Genomic DNA, 18,083 nt, shown 5'->3' with positions numbered 1-18,083 from the left:
TCTATGCCTACTTCATACTCAACTCTCATTTACAATATAGTATAACTGTAGTATTATAGTAACATAACGGTGTTTGGGCTCTGCACTAAAAGAGTATTAAAGTTTGGAGCGCAAACCGCAAACACGCGCCTCAAATAGTTTGTATTTGGTTCCGACGCTGCTGCAGGCGGGGGCGCGTCTACGGCGCATGCACCCGCGTACTCATCTCCACGGCTGGGCCACAAACGGCGACGACCAATCAGCGTTCTCCTCGCTTGGAGGGAGTGAGATCCTCTACAGTCCGCTACAAATACTGCGTGGCACAGTTTTTTTATTTTTATTGAATGCGCCTTTTGGGTCGTCACTTTAGGCTGACTCAGATTACCTCGTGCTTGTCAAAGTGAGCCGCTTCATTATTAACTGCAAGTAAACAGACTTCCCCTCAGCTTTTGTAACTTGGAAACTCGCGAGGACAATCGCAACATCTTCACAACCGTTACTTTGTTGCTCGTTGAGTATAACTGGAAAGCAGCGGGGAAAGTCACGGTTCGAGATCTTGTATCCCAGCCTGTGCAGTCAAGGAAATCTTTATATGAGTTGTGCATGAAAACTTGCGCAACGTAGCGGAAATCAACGTCTCCATCCACCCTAAAGAGTCACACGCAGCCTTCTGTGTGTTTGCTTGCACCTGCCAACATGACACGAAGATCCTGTGCGATTTATGCGGTCGGGATCATCTGCGCTTCCCTGCTGGCCGTTGGGGTTGGCTTATTTGTGGGTCAAGTTTTCCGCACGTTAATGCACAACCGCCTCAAAAAGGTAAACAAAAAAATACTTTCATCCTCAGAACTTTATGAAGCACGTGATTATTATCTCATGATTGCATGTATTTTTATTTCTTGCTTTAAATGCATTGCTGTGAAAAAAGTAAGAGTCTATAGAAATTGATAGAAAACATTGTAATTTAATTAAAAACCGTTTTCTGTTTGCAAACTCGAGAAGATTAAAGTTCATGACCTTGCTTGTATTCACCCCTTATTTTTGGTGCAGACCACTAACAGTCATTAGTTTACAGATTAATGAGATCACACCAGAGAACAGGCTTACAATTTAACTGCATTTATTGTCATTTATAATGTGCAAACTTTGAATAGAATTTAGCAGCAGACTAAACTTTAGGGTGTAGTCTGCTGGTGTTTGTAATAACATCAAGTATTACAGATGTCACGGTTGCTCTTATCATTGGAGTTCAGTGTATGTTGTCATGATTGGCATTTTTGAAACTGGTCAGTGATGGGCTGTTTGTTGCCTCCCAGAAGGACTGGCTCTAATGAGCAGCTCAAACTCCTTGAGGCGGAGGAGGATGGGTTACTATGGGTTCAGTAGCCTCCGCAATGCAATCAGCACTTTATCTGCCCGACAGTTAGATTGTTAAGTTGCTTTTCCATTAGCCACCACCACTGTGTTGAAAGACTTTTACTGGGAAGATTTTCCCAGCAGATGTCCCACTCCTGTGTGTTTCTGCCTTCAATACTTGACATAATGACATGAGGTGGTTCAAAGGCAAATTCCACAGCTAAGAATAAGTAAGGGCTGAGTCGGTATGGCTTGTTCGTGTTATTGGTTGGTATTTATGTCACAAGAAAAAGCTGAGTCTGCTGCTGATAGCAAAATTAGCACATGTTAGAATTCAATCACGCTGGTTTGTGCACATAACACACTGGAGTAACCTCACTCAGGGAGATTCCTAGCATTCTTTTTTTACTTGAATTGAATTGCAACTCTGGGGAACATCAGTGGCTGATGATAAAAAGTGTTTGGTACTTGTGTAGTGAAGATTGTTGAGATGCTGAGGATAATGGAAAGGTAGACATTGAAGGGAAGTTGTCTCAGTTCCTCAGGAGGAAGGGCGGTGGATGCGTCTTCATCGTGATCTTAACAACTGATGGGAAATGGATATTTAAACTCAAATAAACTTCGGTATTCTCGTGCCCTTCACACTCAGCTCCACTCTGCAGTTTGAAGAGTTCTTAGCTGTTTTATCTTTAATCCCAGAGGTTGAGAAGTCAATGGACCACAAATACAAACACTGTTGTTATCTGTTGTAGTTGTGTTTGGTTGCATCAGTTGCAGGCTTTAAACTTTTCAGCTCATTTCTGTCGTACACACTTGGTTGGTGTACTGCCAGGGACCCAACGATGTGCGGTGTTGAATTTGGTGCAATTTGGCACATGTGGCACGTTCGATATTAATAAACTTTGAATAAACAAGCAAACAGCGCTCTGTTCAGCAGCAGGGTGGGGCTTCAGGTCTGAGTGGACTGAGTCAAGCATCTCATCTGCAGCGGGCCTTTTTCAGACCGCGGCTCATTAACTGCAGTTCACTTCTGCTACCGGATGGATATATAGCCTGCTAACGCTACATGTATGCTGGGGAAAGTTAACAACCAGACTTTTCTTCCCAGGAAGGAGCGGATAGCTTACAGGAACAGCGCCACTTAATTCTTGTAAGTTTAGGTTGAAAGACTGTTAGTGAAAAGTGTTAGTTCAAAGCATTCCCAGAAGGTTAACTTTACTTAAATAACAGTGTAGACGTGAAGCCCACATTCATTGTTATCAGATGGCACACCTTAATCCTTATCTTCAGATTAAACCCGCTTTTCCATAACAGGTATCAGATGGCTTTTATCAGAGAGTCTTAGTGTTGACTTTTAGAGGTCATGGTAAACGTGAGGCTGTCTAACGCTGGGAGTCGGTCCTAATGCTGGAAACTGTAACATTTAAACTACATGACATTTTCCTTTACATTAATAGAGGTTTCTAGGAAAAACAGCTGCAGGAAGTGGAGAAAAGACTCTAAATACTCAACAACAGGGAGTTAATCATCGGCTACAGATAAGATTGTGCAGGGATCATGTTTATTTTGTTCACGGATGTGCTCACATTTTTTCAACAGATAAATTAATGTCGTAATTCAAGACGTTTATGCATCAAATTTAATTTCCTGTACTGTACAGTACTGTTGAAGGCAACAATAAAAGAATAAAACTAGACTTTGGTTGGAGTAATTGATAAAACAGACAATCACTGACCGTGAAGTCCTATTTAATAACAATCTTTACATGTTCAATATTTACTTCAAGGCTTGTCAGTTACTGATAAAATAGACCATTTGCTCAAAGTCTTTAGTCTTATGGCAGTCTGGTGGGGCTCTACACGTGTTTATGCCAAGTTAATATCTCTTAATGTAGTAGATTTGGTAGATTTATGAAGATGCTTTGATCCTGGGAAAACCCAAGTGCAATCTGCTGCCTCAGCACAAACACTGAATTAAAGCAAAGCTTTTCTTACCTAGTCTGGTGCCAATACTTGTCCAGAGTAGGTTTTAAGTTTGTGTGTAAGGATCTATTTCCCAACTTATAATACATGCTGGCTTTTGGCCCAGACTGACAAAAGTTGACATCACAAAGCCACAGTAAACCAAACCATACATTTAGGAGTGCAATTTATGGCCATTGCTGCAGAGGTCCTGGAATGGAATTCAAACTAGACAGCGTTGAACCTTTGAAGATGAGCACTGCAAAAGTTTTGGTCTTATTAGCCGTCTTATTCATTGTTACATTAGAGAATCAGGATACATTACCCAAGCATTGATTTGGAGTCTAAAGAGTATCAAACACTTGAACAGGCAGACATGTGAAAGATATACGTGTGGGTGTAACATACACTTAGTTATCTACTAGCTAGGCAGTTTGATTTATTTCAGCTGTATCAAGTTACCCCCTTACCCCAGTTGCAACAGTGTGAAGGATCTCATTCCACGCATACCCTCCCAGCAGCAGACTCTGTTTGTGTGCTAAGCCTTCTTTCACACTGCGAGGTTTATTGGGAAACCGACTGGGTTGGCAGCCCATTGAAGTCAAGCGGGGTCAGCGTGCAATGACCTGCTGATGAGGTAATGGCGAAAAATGACTCAACCCTGAATAGGACTTTGGTAATTTTACATAGACTAGACTAGACATAGCACCCAGCGGCCCCTTGCTGGTAATATGCTGGGTTTCCTTCCAAGTTTTAACTCTGACACAAACTTTTTTAACAATACAGATTATTTTTATGTATTCAATTGACCTCTGGAAGGTGAAATGTTCCACACAACATACAGATGATTTGGAGCTTCACCAACTGTCATTGATGTGTAATTTCTGTGATTTGTGGTAGACCACGGTATTGGTCAACGGAAATTTTGACATGACTGCAAAACAAAGGTCATCGAAAGCATTTGTAATCATGCTCGAGGGATAGTGTTTGCAAAATTCATGAAGGTCATGGCCAGCGGTTGTTAAGATACCCGACTCTGGACCAAAGCCCCACAAACGTTACAAATAACAACACTAAAGTCTAAAGCTATGCTAGCTGCTCTGCGAGTCTGTACTTACCGGGCACAGCAGTGCTTTGAGCTAAATGTATACTACTCTCAGCATGCTAACATGCTCAAAATGACTATCTTAACATGCTGATGTTTAGCGGTTTATCTTTTTTTTTACCATTGTAGTTCAACCAGTTTGCATGCTAAAATTTGCTAAATAGCACTAAACACAAAGTACAACTGAGGCTGATTGGGTTAGTATTCATAAACTTAAGTATTGGACAAACTGGAATTTTGACCAAATGATTTTGCTAGGTGAAAAGGGATGGGATCACCAAAGTCATTGTCCTCCAATTTAAAACTGAAAGGGCCTTGCTGTAGTGTGACTTTGATGGGTTGAGCAACAGCAGGGCTGGACTACAGTTCAGCTGGTAGAGCTTTGTTAGGTGGCGTGAGACAAACCCATTTAGAGTATGCAAACCTTGCTCACCATGGCTGGATGATTTAATGATTAGCTTCTCGCTGTGCCCAGTGTTAGTCACGGCTATGTACTTGCCTGCCTTGACATCAAAGCGCCAGCTGTATATGTATTTGTGTATTCACCTGCTGCATGTGTTTTCGAAGAGGGAGTGGTGTAAGAGTAGTACTGAGATAAGAGGCTTTCGCTGTTCCTGTTTTCTATACTGTATTTCATGGAGCATGCTGGGAGGGTTACCATATTGATTGTCTGAAGCATGAAAGGACGACATAGAAAGACCTCAATCCCCTTCCTCAATCCAAGGTGACAGCTTTATTGTACTTGGCTACTCAGCTAAACTTTTGTCTCTCAACAAGTAGATGGGACCCCAAAGGAGAAGGGGGGCTGTGCTCCCCTGAAATAATGGGACTCGTTGGTGTGCTTTTGGGTACTGCTTTTAACTGTAACACAAAGCTGGCGAAATTAGGCCAAAGTGAGATTTCCTCTTGATGCGTTGTCAAAAGAAATACTAATCCCCTCGTCTCATTTCGTTCTTCTCTCACTCCCTGTGTTTTCCTCAAAAGATTCCTTGCAGTGAAGCAGGTTATCCTCGTCCTCAGGCAACGACGTCTGCTGTGAGAAACACTCTGACATACTGGGAAAAGAAACAGGATAGTAAATAGTGTGTTCATGTCCTGCACCTCCAAGGCCACATAGGGCCCAGGCCTGAGGAATGCAGCTCAGATCATTAAGGTCGCATTAAGCGGGCATCCAGCTCTCCGCATCACATGACATGTCAGCGGCTCTCCCCAAGTGCCCGTCGTCATTGGCAACGGCTGACAATGGAGCCGAGGCAGGGTCTCCCTTAATTCCATTCATGTGTGTTGTTGCCTGACGCTCAGACAGCAAGCTCCCCCCCCCCCCCCCCCCCATCCCCGACCCCCCCACGAACCCCCAAGGATGTTTTCGTTCTCTGGGTTGTTTTTACTACGGACAGAAATGGTACAGGAAAGTCCGAATACAAAACATGTGTTTGCTTCTGCAAAAAAAAACGTTTCCTCGTCCTGCATCAAAAGCATCATCAGTTGAAAAGCCACATGCAAATAACAACACTTCTGCTTTCAAAGAAAACTCATTGTCCAGCAGTAACATGTTCTATATTATAGTCGGTGTATATGCTTTATTTTGAGACAGAAAATGTGTCTGAATTAATTATGTTCATACTCAAACTGAGATACATGCTTTTTGTCTCAACAGGAGATCGTTTTGGTTGAGGGCAGCCGTGTGTTTGCGTCATGGAAAAGCCCTCCCCCTCCAGTCTACATGGAGTATTTCTTCTTCAATGTGACCAATGTGGATGCATTCCTTGAAGGGTCCAAGCCAGAGGTCAAGCAGGTTGGACCCTACACATACAGGTAGGCTGCCAGAACACATCAGTGCACCGGCTGCCACAGAGAAAGTCAAACATAAAACTTCAAAATATGACATATATCGACAAATGTGTTGTCATTGTTGTGTGTCTAACACCGGCCACCACACCACGCTCTGTTGTCAAATTTAACACTTCAAAGTTTCTCTAAGTGTTGAGTTACTTTTCAAAATCCACTTGAACCACTCTTCACATTAGCAATAATTACATCCACCGCACAGCACTTATTCAAAAAGGAAAAAAAACTTTTAAAAGTGGGTCACCTGTTACTTCTGTTATTTCCTTCTTCCAAAACACCAGGAGCGTATGCAAGGAGAGAGTCAATCAAACAACATTATGACTAGTGTGTTCGCTGCATGCCAAATTAATAAAAGCACAAAAGGCCAAACTGCCAGCCTCCATATTACCGGTTGCTGATGAGCTATGTAGCATTTCAAAGGCTATTGTTTTTGGCACAGCACTCACTCCACATAAAATATGAATGGTCGTGTGAAATCTTAGCACAGCCGCTGCAGAATGACTAACACTTAATATATTTTCTCCAATATATCTAGACCAAGACCACACATATAACATCTACTTAAACCAGACTGTGCTGCTGTTTATATTTATTGAGTTTATTGGCTTTGTGGGTTCATGTTTTCTGCCGTCTCCAAATTTGGACTTCATCAGCAGACTAGGCTTCTGCTGGTTCTGTCGAAATGTGCCCGTTATTTGCTCAACACTTATGTAAACTGAAAAAGGGACATCAGCTTCTCTGCTTCCCTTTTTTTTTTTGTCTGATACGGCACTCTTATTTTTATTGCATATTAAACGTAAAAAATAAATCCAGACCGGTTCATTTCATGGTCTGTCACCCTGTCACTATATCACCATAAAGATCAGACACTGGTATATTTACAGTACGTTGTTTCATGACCTGCCCAGTCCGTCATGTGAGCCCTGATAAGAAACTTTGGTGTAGATTTTGAATCACCTCTAATGCCATCCTTAAATAAATACCAAGGTTCACTGCTGAATCACCAAAAAATGGCGACGCTAATTCATATTTGACTTTCGAGGTTACCTAATCTCAAACGGATGTTGCGTTTAAAAAGAAGAAGTTGTGTGATGAAATTCACATGTAGTGCAATGCCTTTTTTAGTTCTTAACTGGTCTGAGATGCTAATTTGTGAACAATTCTGGAACGCTTCATGAAAATATCAAACCCCTGATAATCTTTTATTTTGTTGTTATTGCACAGGGAGTACAGGTATAAGGACAATGTGAGCATGGGGGAAAATGACAAGATGGTGTCTGCATACAACTACAAGAGTTTTGTGTTCCTGAGAGAGAAGTCTGTGGGTGACCCAGCTGTGGATGTCATCAACACTGTCAACATCCCAGCTTGGGTGAGTAATGAACCAAAGGTCATTTAAAGTGGGGGGAAAGTTGAGTGTGTGTTCTCTAACTGACTCCTGCACTTTGTTTATTGTTTCCTCACTCTCACCTCAATGCCAACCACCACCCTCTACCTCATCCTGCTTTCTTTGCCGTCTCTTTTCCACTCTGCCCCACTCGTCATGTCCTGTCTCTAGGCTGTAATGAACAAGTTGAAAGGGAGTTTCTGGAAGGCCCCTGTGATGTCCGTCTGGATGAACTCCATCGGGGCCGGTCTCTTTGCCACTCACACTGTGGATGAATGGCTGTGGGGCTACGTAGATCCCCTGCTCGTCCGCATAGCTACCAGCAGTCCTGAAGTGGACACGGTCTTTGGGCTCATGTACAAGGCATGTACAGCTCTACAAATAATAAAAGCTGATGAACCTCAGCTAGATTTTGGAAGATCTATTAATTAGTTTTTGATTTATTACATTTTCATGAAATCCAGCCACCGTGAAAATTAGTATTTTCTTAAAACATGAACACATTTGTTTGACTTAAATCTTTGGATCTATTTAGAAAAATGGAAGTCACTCCGGGGAATTTGTCTACCACACTGGGAAGGAGAACTACATGGATTATGGCCGTGTCAAGACATGGAAAGGCGAAAGGTAGCCCTGTTGCAGACTCCCACAAACACACACTCCCCCTCTGTCTTCATCCACTGTAATGAAACCTCTTTTGGCAAACTTTGTATGTAAAAGGTTTGTCAAATCTACTGATTTTTGCCAATAATGTGGGAGTGTTTGTCTGGGCTGTTTCCCATATCACAGAGCACAGGACAGGCTATCGTGGTACTCTGAATGCTTTGATGACGTTTTTAGTGACCTTTCTTACCCCATTTTGTTGTCTCAGTCTGCAATCTGTAATTACGCTCCTTCCTCCTGGGAAACCACTCTTTCCAACAGTGATTTTCAGATAAAAACATGTTTGTACTGTTATTAAGATGGAGATGATAATGGTGTTGACAATGAAAGTAGGCTTTTTGAAAACAGCATATCCACCCCAGAATATTAAAAATATTGTTTTTATGTTTAAAATCTGGAGTAGAACTTTGCAGGCAGGCAGCACACATGTCTATGTTAGCTCAGTGCTGAAAGAGATACCCCCTGTATATACATTATGCCCTTTTTAATTCCCTGGATGCAATTTTGAAAATGAAATGCGCATGTTTGTGACAATATGTTGTTTTGCAGCCAGGTGACCTTCTGGAATTCTAACCAAAGCAACAGCATCAATGGATCAGATGGAAGTGCTTTCCATCCCCTGCTAAACAAGAAGGAACGCATATACATATTTACTCCAGACCTCTGCAGGTACAGTGCAGCATCACAGTTTCAGAAAGTTACAAAAATGAGCGGACACAGCCCCCCCACCCTAATCTGATGTTAGAAAGGCATTGGGGAAAGTCAATTCAGAAGCTATTTGACCATCCAACAAGCTAACCTTGCTGGATTATTGCGATGTCATTCATTTATACAAGAGCAAAGAACAACACTGAAGACTATTCGCGATGGAAAATATGTTTTCGCTGCTCGCTCAACTGGCTTCAGTTAGTTTGATGACAGATGGTTCATCCAAACACCAGCAAAGTATTTTTTGAAAGGGCCTTCCCTTTTCCAATGACTGCTTCTCAGATGTTTCTGGTGTAGCAAACCATGCTGCTGGTCATGTAACCGATAATCAGCTTCCGAATAAGCATAGTGGCAGCTTAAAGGAGCAGTGTGTAGGATTTATGGCATCTAGCGGCGATGTTGCAGAAAAACACAAACTGAAAACTGCTCCGCTCAACTCTCGATTTCCAAGCATGTGGTAGAACTACGGTGGCCTTGAGGTAACGAAGAAACGCAAACGTGTTTGATTTGTCCGTTCTAAGCTAGTGTAGAAACATGACAAGGAAGTGCCACTTGAAGTTGGCTCCAAAAGTTTACAGCCTGGTACAAAAAAAATGTTCATATAACTCACCCGTTTGAATTATATTATAGCTTAAAGTTGTACATAAACAAGGTGGGTGCCGCCTCACGTCGCTAGCTGTCCGCTCTGCTGCGTCGCCCTGGCCAGCCTAAGCTTCAGCGACGATCCAACTCTTTGCCCAGGAGTTAGGGTGTGTCGTCACTGCCAAGATGGCGGTACCGATAGGCGACGTCCATATTTTATATAGTCTAGGTCGGAGCAAGATGCAGGCTTTCATATCTGGTATGGAAAAATGTTCTCTGGCCTTGGATCCCATGGATTGCTAACATAACATCCTCTTACATCACTTACCAACAGCACCATAATTAATGCCTTAATGCCTTCTCCACTGATGGAACTGTGCCACATATCTTATTGATCACGAGAACTTTTAATTCAGAAAATAACTTTGAACTAAAAAAAACATGTCGCTTTAGTCATCCTCCCCTTTTGTTGAGTGTGGAAATAATCCGTCACATGGCTGTACCTTTGACTCTGATTGGATGTGTGTCAAAAAAAAACCCTCTCCCTAATGTTTTGACTTTCACCTACTTACTCATTGCCTGGTGGTTCTCTGCACTAGTGTGACTAAAGGGAAGGCTCCCTTCCTGTTTGCTATGCATTTCATTTGACTATAATTTGAAGAGGAAATGTTCCATTACGTGATATGTGGTAATCTTAGACACAGAAGGTTTGGCTCAAGTGTTAAGCCCCTGTAAGCGTAGATCAACACCACTTTGTCTGAAAACATGTGTTTAGTTAAATGACATCTGGGACTGATTTGAAGGATAAAAGAAGCACTAGAATTCCCATCTGTGACCTGACGGGGTAGTGACCTTTTGGTCCAGTAACTGACAGCTTAGCCACAAAAAACTTAGGATTTTCATGAAACAGGTGTCATTGTTCAAATGCCAACTTGCCTTTTGCAATACGTTAATCTTTCCTCCAACTGTGGTCCTTCATTTAAAATTCTAATATTCACAAAACCAAAACGAAGTAAAATAAAACAAAAGACACATTTTCAACCTCACGTAGCACCCTGGATATGCAAAAAATATCTAATACAATTTAAAATGATGACACAGGTTAGAAAAGTTAACATAAGTGAATGAGTTAATATAACTTAAAAAAAATGTTAGATTGAGTGAAAGTTGTAACATGCAGATTTCATCATTATTATTATACAAATTGTACATTTTTTACTAAGTACAATCCCCCATCACTTTCTTTTCCATTCCCTTTCAACATTTTACGCCTATAATACATTCTCACGTCATCTCATCACATTTTGGCCCCCACACATTCAAGGGATTTAGATATAAAAGACCCCATATGTTAGCTACGTTTGTCTGAAATTAATCCACACTGTAACATCCTCTCATGCCCAGCAGTACAAGGCAGAGGCTTTCACAGTCCCGCTCTAGTGAGGAAACACGTAAGGCTTTTTACTTGGCTTCTCTCACAAAGGTCAAGGGAAAGGTCTGTCCAGTATTGTTGCACGATTGGTGGGCTGAGTAGCGAAGGGCCACATCCTCCCGGCCAGTTGGCAGACAATGTATAGACTGCTTTGTTCACGCTGAGAATCGTCGGGATTCCCTTGAAAGAACAGAACTGCAGATACATAGAACAATGATGAACATGCTCAAAGTAACGCAATTCTCTTAGCAGCTGTAAAAACACATCAAACATTCAAATATAAGGAAAAATGTACGATTTGTCCACTCCTGGTTCAAAAAGAAGGTTAACGGCAGACTACAGCAACTACTATTTAGAATGAGAGAAGTACTCTCAACAGGATTTCAGCAAAATGGTAAAGTCAATATATATCATTCAGCTTCCTTCTTGATATTGAAAATTATTTAAAAATTATTATTATTAAGAAGAGAGGATAATTACTTAGAATATTTATTTTGATTTATATATTCTGTGCAGCAAACACACTTTTGAATGGACTAATGGAATACTGTAATATTCCCTTTATATTCCTATAACATAAAAAGTGTTTCTTACAGTTGCACTTTTGAAAGAGTTTGATAGCAGTTTTGATTTTTTTCCAAGTGAGAATGCTAATATTCAGGCTGTAAACTCTTGTTGAAACAAATTGTGCACAAGTGGTACAGCAAAAAGAGTGATGTTAAAAGTCTGATCAATAAAATGATAAGATGTTGGTAAACAGACATGAAAAGAAAGAACAGAGATTTTATTTCCCAAAATCCTGCAATGTCCTTGCTTTACTCTGCAGGTCAATCCACATGGAGTTTGAGAAGGATGTCGAGGTGAAAGGAATCCCAGCGTACCGCTTCACACCACCACGCTCCGTTTTTGCCAGCAAAGAGGAGAACCCAGCCAACGAGGGTTTCTGCGTCACCCCAAAGGAGTGCCTGGGAACTGGCCTTCTTAAAGTCAGTCCCTGTCGCAAAGGTAAACGTCAGCTTGTGCAGCACATTTTCTCACCTACACTTTGCACTTTCACATGCCTCTCCTTTCAAAGTGCTACTTTCTGCACCTCTATTCTCTTCCCTCCTGTTACACTCTGACATGGGCCTTTATAGTAAACACATAAACTTATTTTGAAAGGTAAGATCTTTGCTTTTTGTCGCCCTGTTCTTTATGCTTTCTTCCCAGTCCACTTCCTTTTTTTAGTCAGTCGAGTCCTCCTTTTATTTTCCTTCCTACTATCACCAGCATTAATACCCTCTAAGTGACCCATGTGACACAGCCCTCTCAACACCTCAGGCGCCATCTGACCATGACTGGCCCAGTAGCTGAAGGGTTGGTAAGCCCTGTCACCTGATGCTGACCTTAAATATGAGTTGGTTTAGTGCCTCAGTGACTGTGTTCACAGACTTATATATGATCATTCCCTGTGATAGAACAATAAGAGTGTTTTAACATGGTTTATACATTCAATAGCAGATTGATTGGATACAGTATGTATGTATACACGCAGTTGAACAAGAAAAAACAGGGCTGCCGTTCACATCAATGTTAAGCATGCACGATAAAAAAAAAATCGAGGGCACTTTGAGGTCATGGTACAAATTTAGCGCAGCCAGCAGCAGGTATTTAAGAGAGTGCGCAGAGGGTTGAATGAACACAGTGCGTAAGTGGCACTCATAAGTACACAATACAAATATGTGTGTGTGTGGGCTACAATGACCTTGTGTGTTGTCACGGGAACAGCCTCTCAGGTGACTCCGGGTGTCTGATGTTTTTGCCAAACACAAGGACAGGAAAACTCTCACCCCTGCCCCACTTCAGCAGCGCCTCTAACTGTGCAACCTTTTGACTTTGTTGTTGCTTTCCCGAGACACACACAGAACGACTTTGTCCGACGTTGCACAGGTGGAACCTAACCAAAGGCCTGCACGACCGCACATTTCCTTATTTATGACCAAGGCCATATTGTATGAACGCGGGGTCTCCGGTTTACAATGTGAGGAAGGAACTCAGCAATAGTAACATGAGTCTTGATCTGGATTTTAGATGCAGCCCTTAATTTGTTCTACAAGCGGGTCTTTTTCCATTTGCGTATCTATTGTTTGTTTTCTTTGGAAGATTGACCCTGAGTAACGGTCGTGGAGCATGCATTGCTCCACGACCGAGGTCAGATCATATCGCATCACCTTCTCTTGGGGACTCTTCCCAGATGTTGATGATGCTTTGATTAGATCGTACATCAAACAGCAGGAAATGTGATATTTGATGAGAATGTTGTTGTTTACTATGCTGCTTCTTTGATCATCCTCTCAACCTTTGTGTCAGGAATCATGAGAGGCTTTTATGTTACACCATCATGTGGTTGTAAAAGACACATTATTTTTGAACAATAAGAGCACGTAATATGAACTACATACTTGTTTTACAGGTTTCCTTTATCAAATGTTCTCATCTGACATTAGATGTCCTTGCTGTACAAAAAAATATATATATAAAAATATATAACTCCTGTAAGATACACTGTTTTTATGTTTTATGGTCATTTTAATGTAGCCTGTGTGTAAAAATACTATCATTAATGAATTGGCCAACTTAATGAGTAAAAGCTTGTTATGGTGACATGTGGCAGCTCAAGACCCCGTTGTCATAATTATGTTTAAAGTCTCATTAAACCCTTATTAGAGATGGGGCAACATTGTCACAGAAGATGAGGCACACACTTTGTCATTATTGACATTTTCCACTTAATAAAGCGGCGAAAGGAGAACTAAAGGAGACTCATTTGTTTTAGAGTAGAGAGATATACATCTTTGATTGTTGCTTCGCTCAGCTTAATGTAGTCTTCCTTTTATTGTTTCTCACCTGAGTCCTCTGCTCTCCTCACGTAGGTGCTCCGGTGGTCGCCTCCTTTCCTCATTTTTACCTGGCAGACAACAAATACGTGGCGGCCATTGAGGGGATGTCCCCGAAAAGACAGCATCACCAAACGTTCCTGGACCTTAACCCGGTAAGCACCCAGGCCACAGCTCGTCAGCCTCCAATCCAGAATAGAAATACCTTGGAGCAAAACAGTTCGTTGAACTATGAAAGGAATGCCGTGCTCCATTTAGATGTACTGCTACACCACCTAGTGGCATATATGTAGTAGTACAGCAGAAGAAGAACACCCCCGTACTACTCCTACTTGTCTGTTCTGGTGATATAATGCTATACTTTACATTATTAACACTATATTTTGTGCAGACCACCGGAGTGATTGTACGTGCAAACAAGAGAGCCCAGATAAACATCTTACTCAGCAGAATCTCTGGATTCCCGTAAGCATCTGCATCCAAACACAAGCGACTATTCTATAGTACTGATGTACGTGTGTCTGTGCCGTATATATAATGGCTTCCCACTCTTCTCTTTTTGTTCACAACAGGAAAACTAGAACCCTGAATGAGACAGTCTTTCCCGTCATGTTCATCAATGAGGTAAGAAACAGTGAAGAAGTGCTGACACTTCCATTATGAGTCAGTGGATCATCATTAAGTTGTAATGTTATAAACAATGTAATTTATGTTTTTCCCGTGTTTCTTGATTCCAAAATGAATATGTAGCAAATAAAAAAAACAACAACTTTGTTTTATGTAAACATTTTAAAACAACACGAATCAGGGCTAAACCACGAGAAAGTATAAAATACTAGATGCTAAACCAGTCACTAGTAATACATAAATAAAGTTCCCTCTCCATAATGTATCTTTGACGTTGTCTTCTAATACGCAGAGTGTGGTGATTGATGATGTTTCTGCGGCGAGAGTACACAAGCTGCTGCTGATTGCCACGCTAGTGTCCCACTTCCCGCTCATTATTGTGGGACTGGGTGCCATCATGCTCCTAGTCTTAATCATCCTTCTTTTCCGAGCCTGCACACAGAAGGTATGACCACTCTTCTTACCTGGTTGTATTCTAACAGCTTACAATTTGCTTGCTTTGTCCCAATAAGTAATTGTCCCAATAAGTAATTGTGTTAATTTGTGTGCATTGTTTATCAATGTGTGTCTCTGTGCAGAACGAAGTTAAGCGCACTGTGTTTACCAAGCCTCTCTATGCTGTAAGTCTTTATGGTCATTCTGTTGCTTTGTTTGATATTCCATGTTGTGTGTGCTTTGTTCAATCTTGTGTCTTACTATATTAGTGCTTATTGTCCATAATGCATATTTAATCTCATATGTTAGATGACTTTCAGCCCTCCTGAAATATATATCTGGCGCTGTACAGTAAACATATTGTTTGGTTTTAACACATTAACATAATTTAGTAATACTAAATGTCTATTTAAGTAATGTACAAATGACACTAGCAATGTGAGATGACACGTTCAAGAACACCAAACCTTTCAAAGTAAGATGAGATGACTTTTTAAATATGTTTTCCTTTTTATCCTCAATCTCCCACTAGACCTCCAACGAAGAAGACACTTCTTACTCTCCAGTTAGTGACAAGGAAAAGGAAGATCCTCAAAATGGGACCTATATCTCTTTGACACCGAAAGGTGAACCACAGGCTTGAGGAGGGGGGAGGGGGGGTTAGAAGGGGGCTTTTTACATCGACAAGCCACAGAACTTCAAATAGGGATTTAGGTTTTCAGGAGAGGGATGGGAATAATCCATATCTCGTTTATGAATGGAAATCTTTAGGGGTGTGAGGTTTAGGAATTGAGGAGGGGAACATGTTTTTAATCAGTTTAGACTGTTTGGATTAATTTAGATTAATTTTAGCCATGGACAACAACCTGAAGTCCAGTATACAGTACACGCTGTTTTCCCAGAAAATGATGACATTTTTTTGAAAATACTGTGTGTCAAGGGCTACTTATTTTCTGTTTGGTGAAGTCAGTTGCTGAAAGCTGTGGCGTCACTTTGTGGTGGTCTTCAACAAACAAAACACACCTTTTAAACCTCAGGTGTGGAATAAATTAGATTTTAGTGCTGTGGCCTCGCCTCATTCTCTCATACCAGGGTAATGAAGTCCATTAACTGTGAGTTTTTTAGATATTATATGCCACTCTCAGGGGGCCTCTGCTTAAATACTATCAAACACTATTAAAGGAAGAGGAGCGAAGCCAAACATACGGCAAGCCTTCTCTTCGTGAAGACATTCAAATCAATTCAGTATTATTATGTTTCAGTTGCATTTCATCCTAAACTAAATGTTATCAAAACATTTTCTTGGCTTGTTCTTGTTTTCTACTCATGCACTGTTTTTAGAGGGACATCTGTGGACGTCATTAGCACCGCACCATAGAAGCGCTCAAGAGTGTATTTTTGTATATATACAGTGCAAGGTGTGTTGAACTGTTTACATTCCTCTCAGTGTATGATGGGAATGAATATCAGACAAAACACTGAATATTTTAGATATTTAATTTTTTGTAAAATAAGAAGTCCTTCTCATTTGTTGTAAATGTTGATGTAGAAATGTTTGAATGCAAAGTTAGAGCTTCACACTTGTGTTCTCGTGCCATAATGAGCTTTCATGAGCCTTTTAAAGCCGAGTATGATGGATTTTGTGGTTGAAAAGATAATTCATACAGTACTGAATTTGTATGTTGACAGTATTTTGCCTTGTATAACTGCTTACATTAACTAACCACCCTTTTAAAATGCTTATTATCATTTCAAAATGTGCTTTTTTGATGCTATCGTTGAAGGCCTTAATAACATTGTTGGTGCTGAATATGAAAACCAACAAACCTTTTTTTCCCCAATGTTTGTGAAAGACTTCATGTGTGGTGTTCAGCCATTGCAACGAACAACTCATGGAGGTTTAGTATGAAGAATTAGTAGAAGAAGAAGTCGTTGTGCCTTCAAAATAATCAATGTTACTGGAATTGTTTTGTCTTTTATAGTTTTCCCATATTTTGTGAAAATGACGCCTTGTCACACCAACAAATGTGCATATCATTATCTTCTAAATACCAAACAAAACTGAGCATGAAACTGCTAGGCGTTTTCATAGTTTTGTCTTGCCGGTAGGGTCAAACTTTCTCACTCAAGGCTGGTGGAATTATCGGATTACAGGTGCCATTTAATGTAATATTGTGAATGCTGTAGAATTACTTCATTTGAACTATATTGAGCCCAGCTTTTATTACTGCTCTTATTCCTAGTTGTAACATTTTAAGGATGAATGAGTTAGATGCACTGAAATAATCAGCAATAAATCGATCAGACAATAGCGGAGAAGCTGTAACAAGTGTAATTTCGAGATTTCTGCTTCCTCATTTGATTTTACTATTTGTGTTTGATTGACTTTAATGAGTCATGTACAATAAGAAAACCTAATGAATATAGAAGAAATTCACGTAGAGTGCATAATGTAGTTTCATCGTAAATGGGTGAATGAAAGGATAAAGATGCAAACAAAATTACAGTATTACACAATACTAGAATTGTGGTCAAAAAAAGATGAATTATTGTGTTGCGTTGGTAAAACCAAAACACAGAAAGCACCATTTGGACTTTACACTGGGTTACTTTGTGTCGTGCTTTGATAACAGATTGTACTTTCTGAAATTATTGTTACTGCTATAACCACTTATTCTTTTAATTGTCAATTGTTTTGAAACACTGACTGTTAATACTGTTTTTACTGTGTACACAAAAATAAAAGTAGTTTCAGTAAATGTGTCTTTACTCCTTTTTGACAGTGTTTGGTTCGAAAAAAAGAAGACTGAGTCTGGATGTGTGGATTTGTAATGTTTGAGGAAAGATTACACAGATGTCTCCAGTATTGCCATAAACTTACATTGTGTTTTTCCATACAAATAAAGCATTGGGGCTGTGTGGTTAGGCTCTGTTCTTGGTTTTAGAGTAAAGTTTAAATCGTATTGGCATTTGTGAGCTGGCATTGTTTAAAACAGGATAAAATTCAAAAAAGATTGGAAAAACACTCCAGCAAAGCCCTAAATCAGGTTTTTGCAAATATTACAGAAATATGAAGAACAATTGGGTCCAGAGCACTTAAAGATATCTATTATTTTCCTGTTGC

General features: G+C 40.5%; 1 protein-coding gene across 2 annotated transcripts; it reads left to right on the top strand.

The window, feature by feature from the left end:
• Positions 1 to 291: 291 nt before the first annotated feature.
• Positions 292 to 17,718, top strand: scarb2b (scavenger receptor class B, member 2b). 2 transcript variants are annotated; one of them, XM_031860190.1, is made up of 13 exons: positions 292 to 798; positions 6,059 to 6,216; positions 7,474 to 7,621; positions 7,808 to 7,999; positions 8,172 to 8,263; positions 8,849 to 8,968; positions 11,848 to 12,026; positions 13,934 to 14,052; positions 14,289 to 14,362; positions 14,470 to 14,521; positions 14,817 to 14,969; positions 15,103 to 15,144; positions 15,492 to 17,718. In XM_031860190.1, the coding sequence occupies exons 1-13, from the start codon at positions 676 to 678 to the stop codon at positions 15,600 to 15,602; spliced, it is 1,563 nt and encodes a 520-aa protein (XP_031716050.1). In that variant the 5' UTR covers positions 292 to 675; the 3' UTR covers positions 15,603 to 17,718. The 2 variants fall into 2 exon arrangements, with proteins under 2 accessions (XP_031716050.1, XP_031716051.1); XM_031860191.1 differs by lacking the exon at positions 15,103 to 15,144 and having other exon boundaries at positions 293 to 798.
• Positions 17,719 to 18,083: the final 365 nt, after the last annotated feature.

The sequence above is a fragment of the Anarrhichthys ocellatus genome, unplaced genomic scaffold (genome assembly GCF_004355925.1).
Source record: "Anarrhichthys ocellatus isolate YVR2014 unplaced genomic scaffold, GSC_Weel_1.0 scaffold23, whole genome shotgun sequence".
Lineage (NCBI taxonomy): Eukaryota > Metazoa > Chordata > Actinopteri > Perciformes > Anarhichadidae > Anarrhichthys > Anarrhichthys ocellatus.
This window is presented reverse-complemented; position numbering and strand designations above follow the sequence as displayed.

Bases quoted from the DNA above. Each gene is read 5' to 3' on its own strand.
- scarb2b (XM_031860190.1), top strand. From the start codon at position 676: ATGACACGAAGATCCTGTGCGATTTATGCGGTCGGGATCATCTGCGCT. The intron at 799-6,058 runs GTAAACAAAAAA...TTGTCTCAACAG, and splicing joins TGCACAACCGCCTCAAAAAG to GAGATCGTTTTGGTTGAGGG. The intron at 8,264-8,848 runs GTAGCCCTGTTG...GTTGTTTTGCAG, and splicing joins AAGACATGGAAAGGCGAAAG to CCAGGTGACCTTCTGGAATT.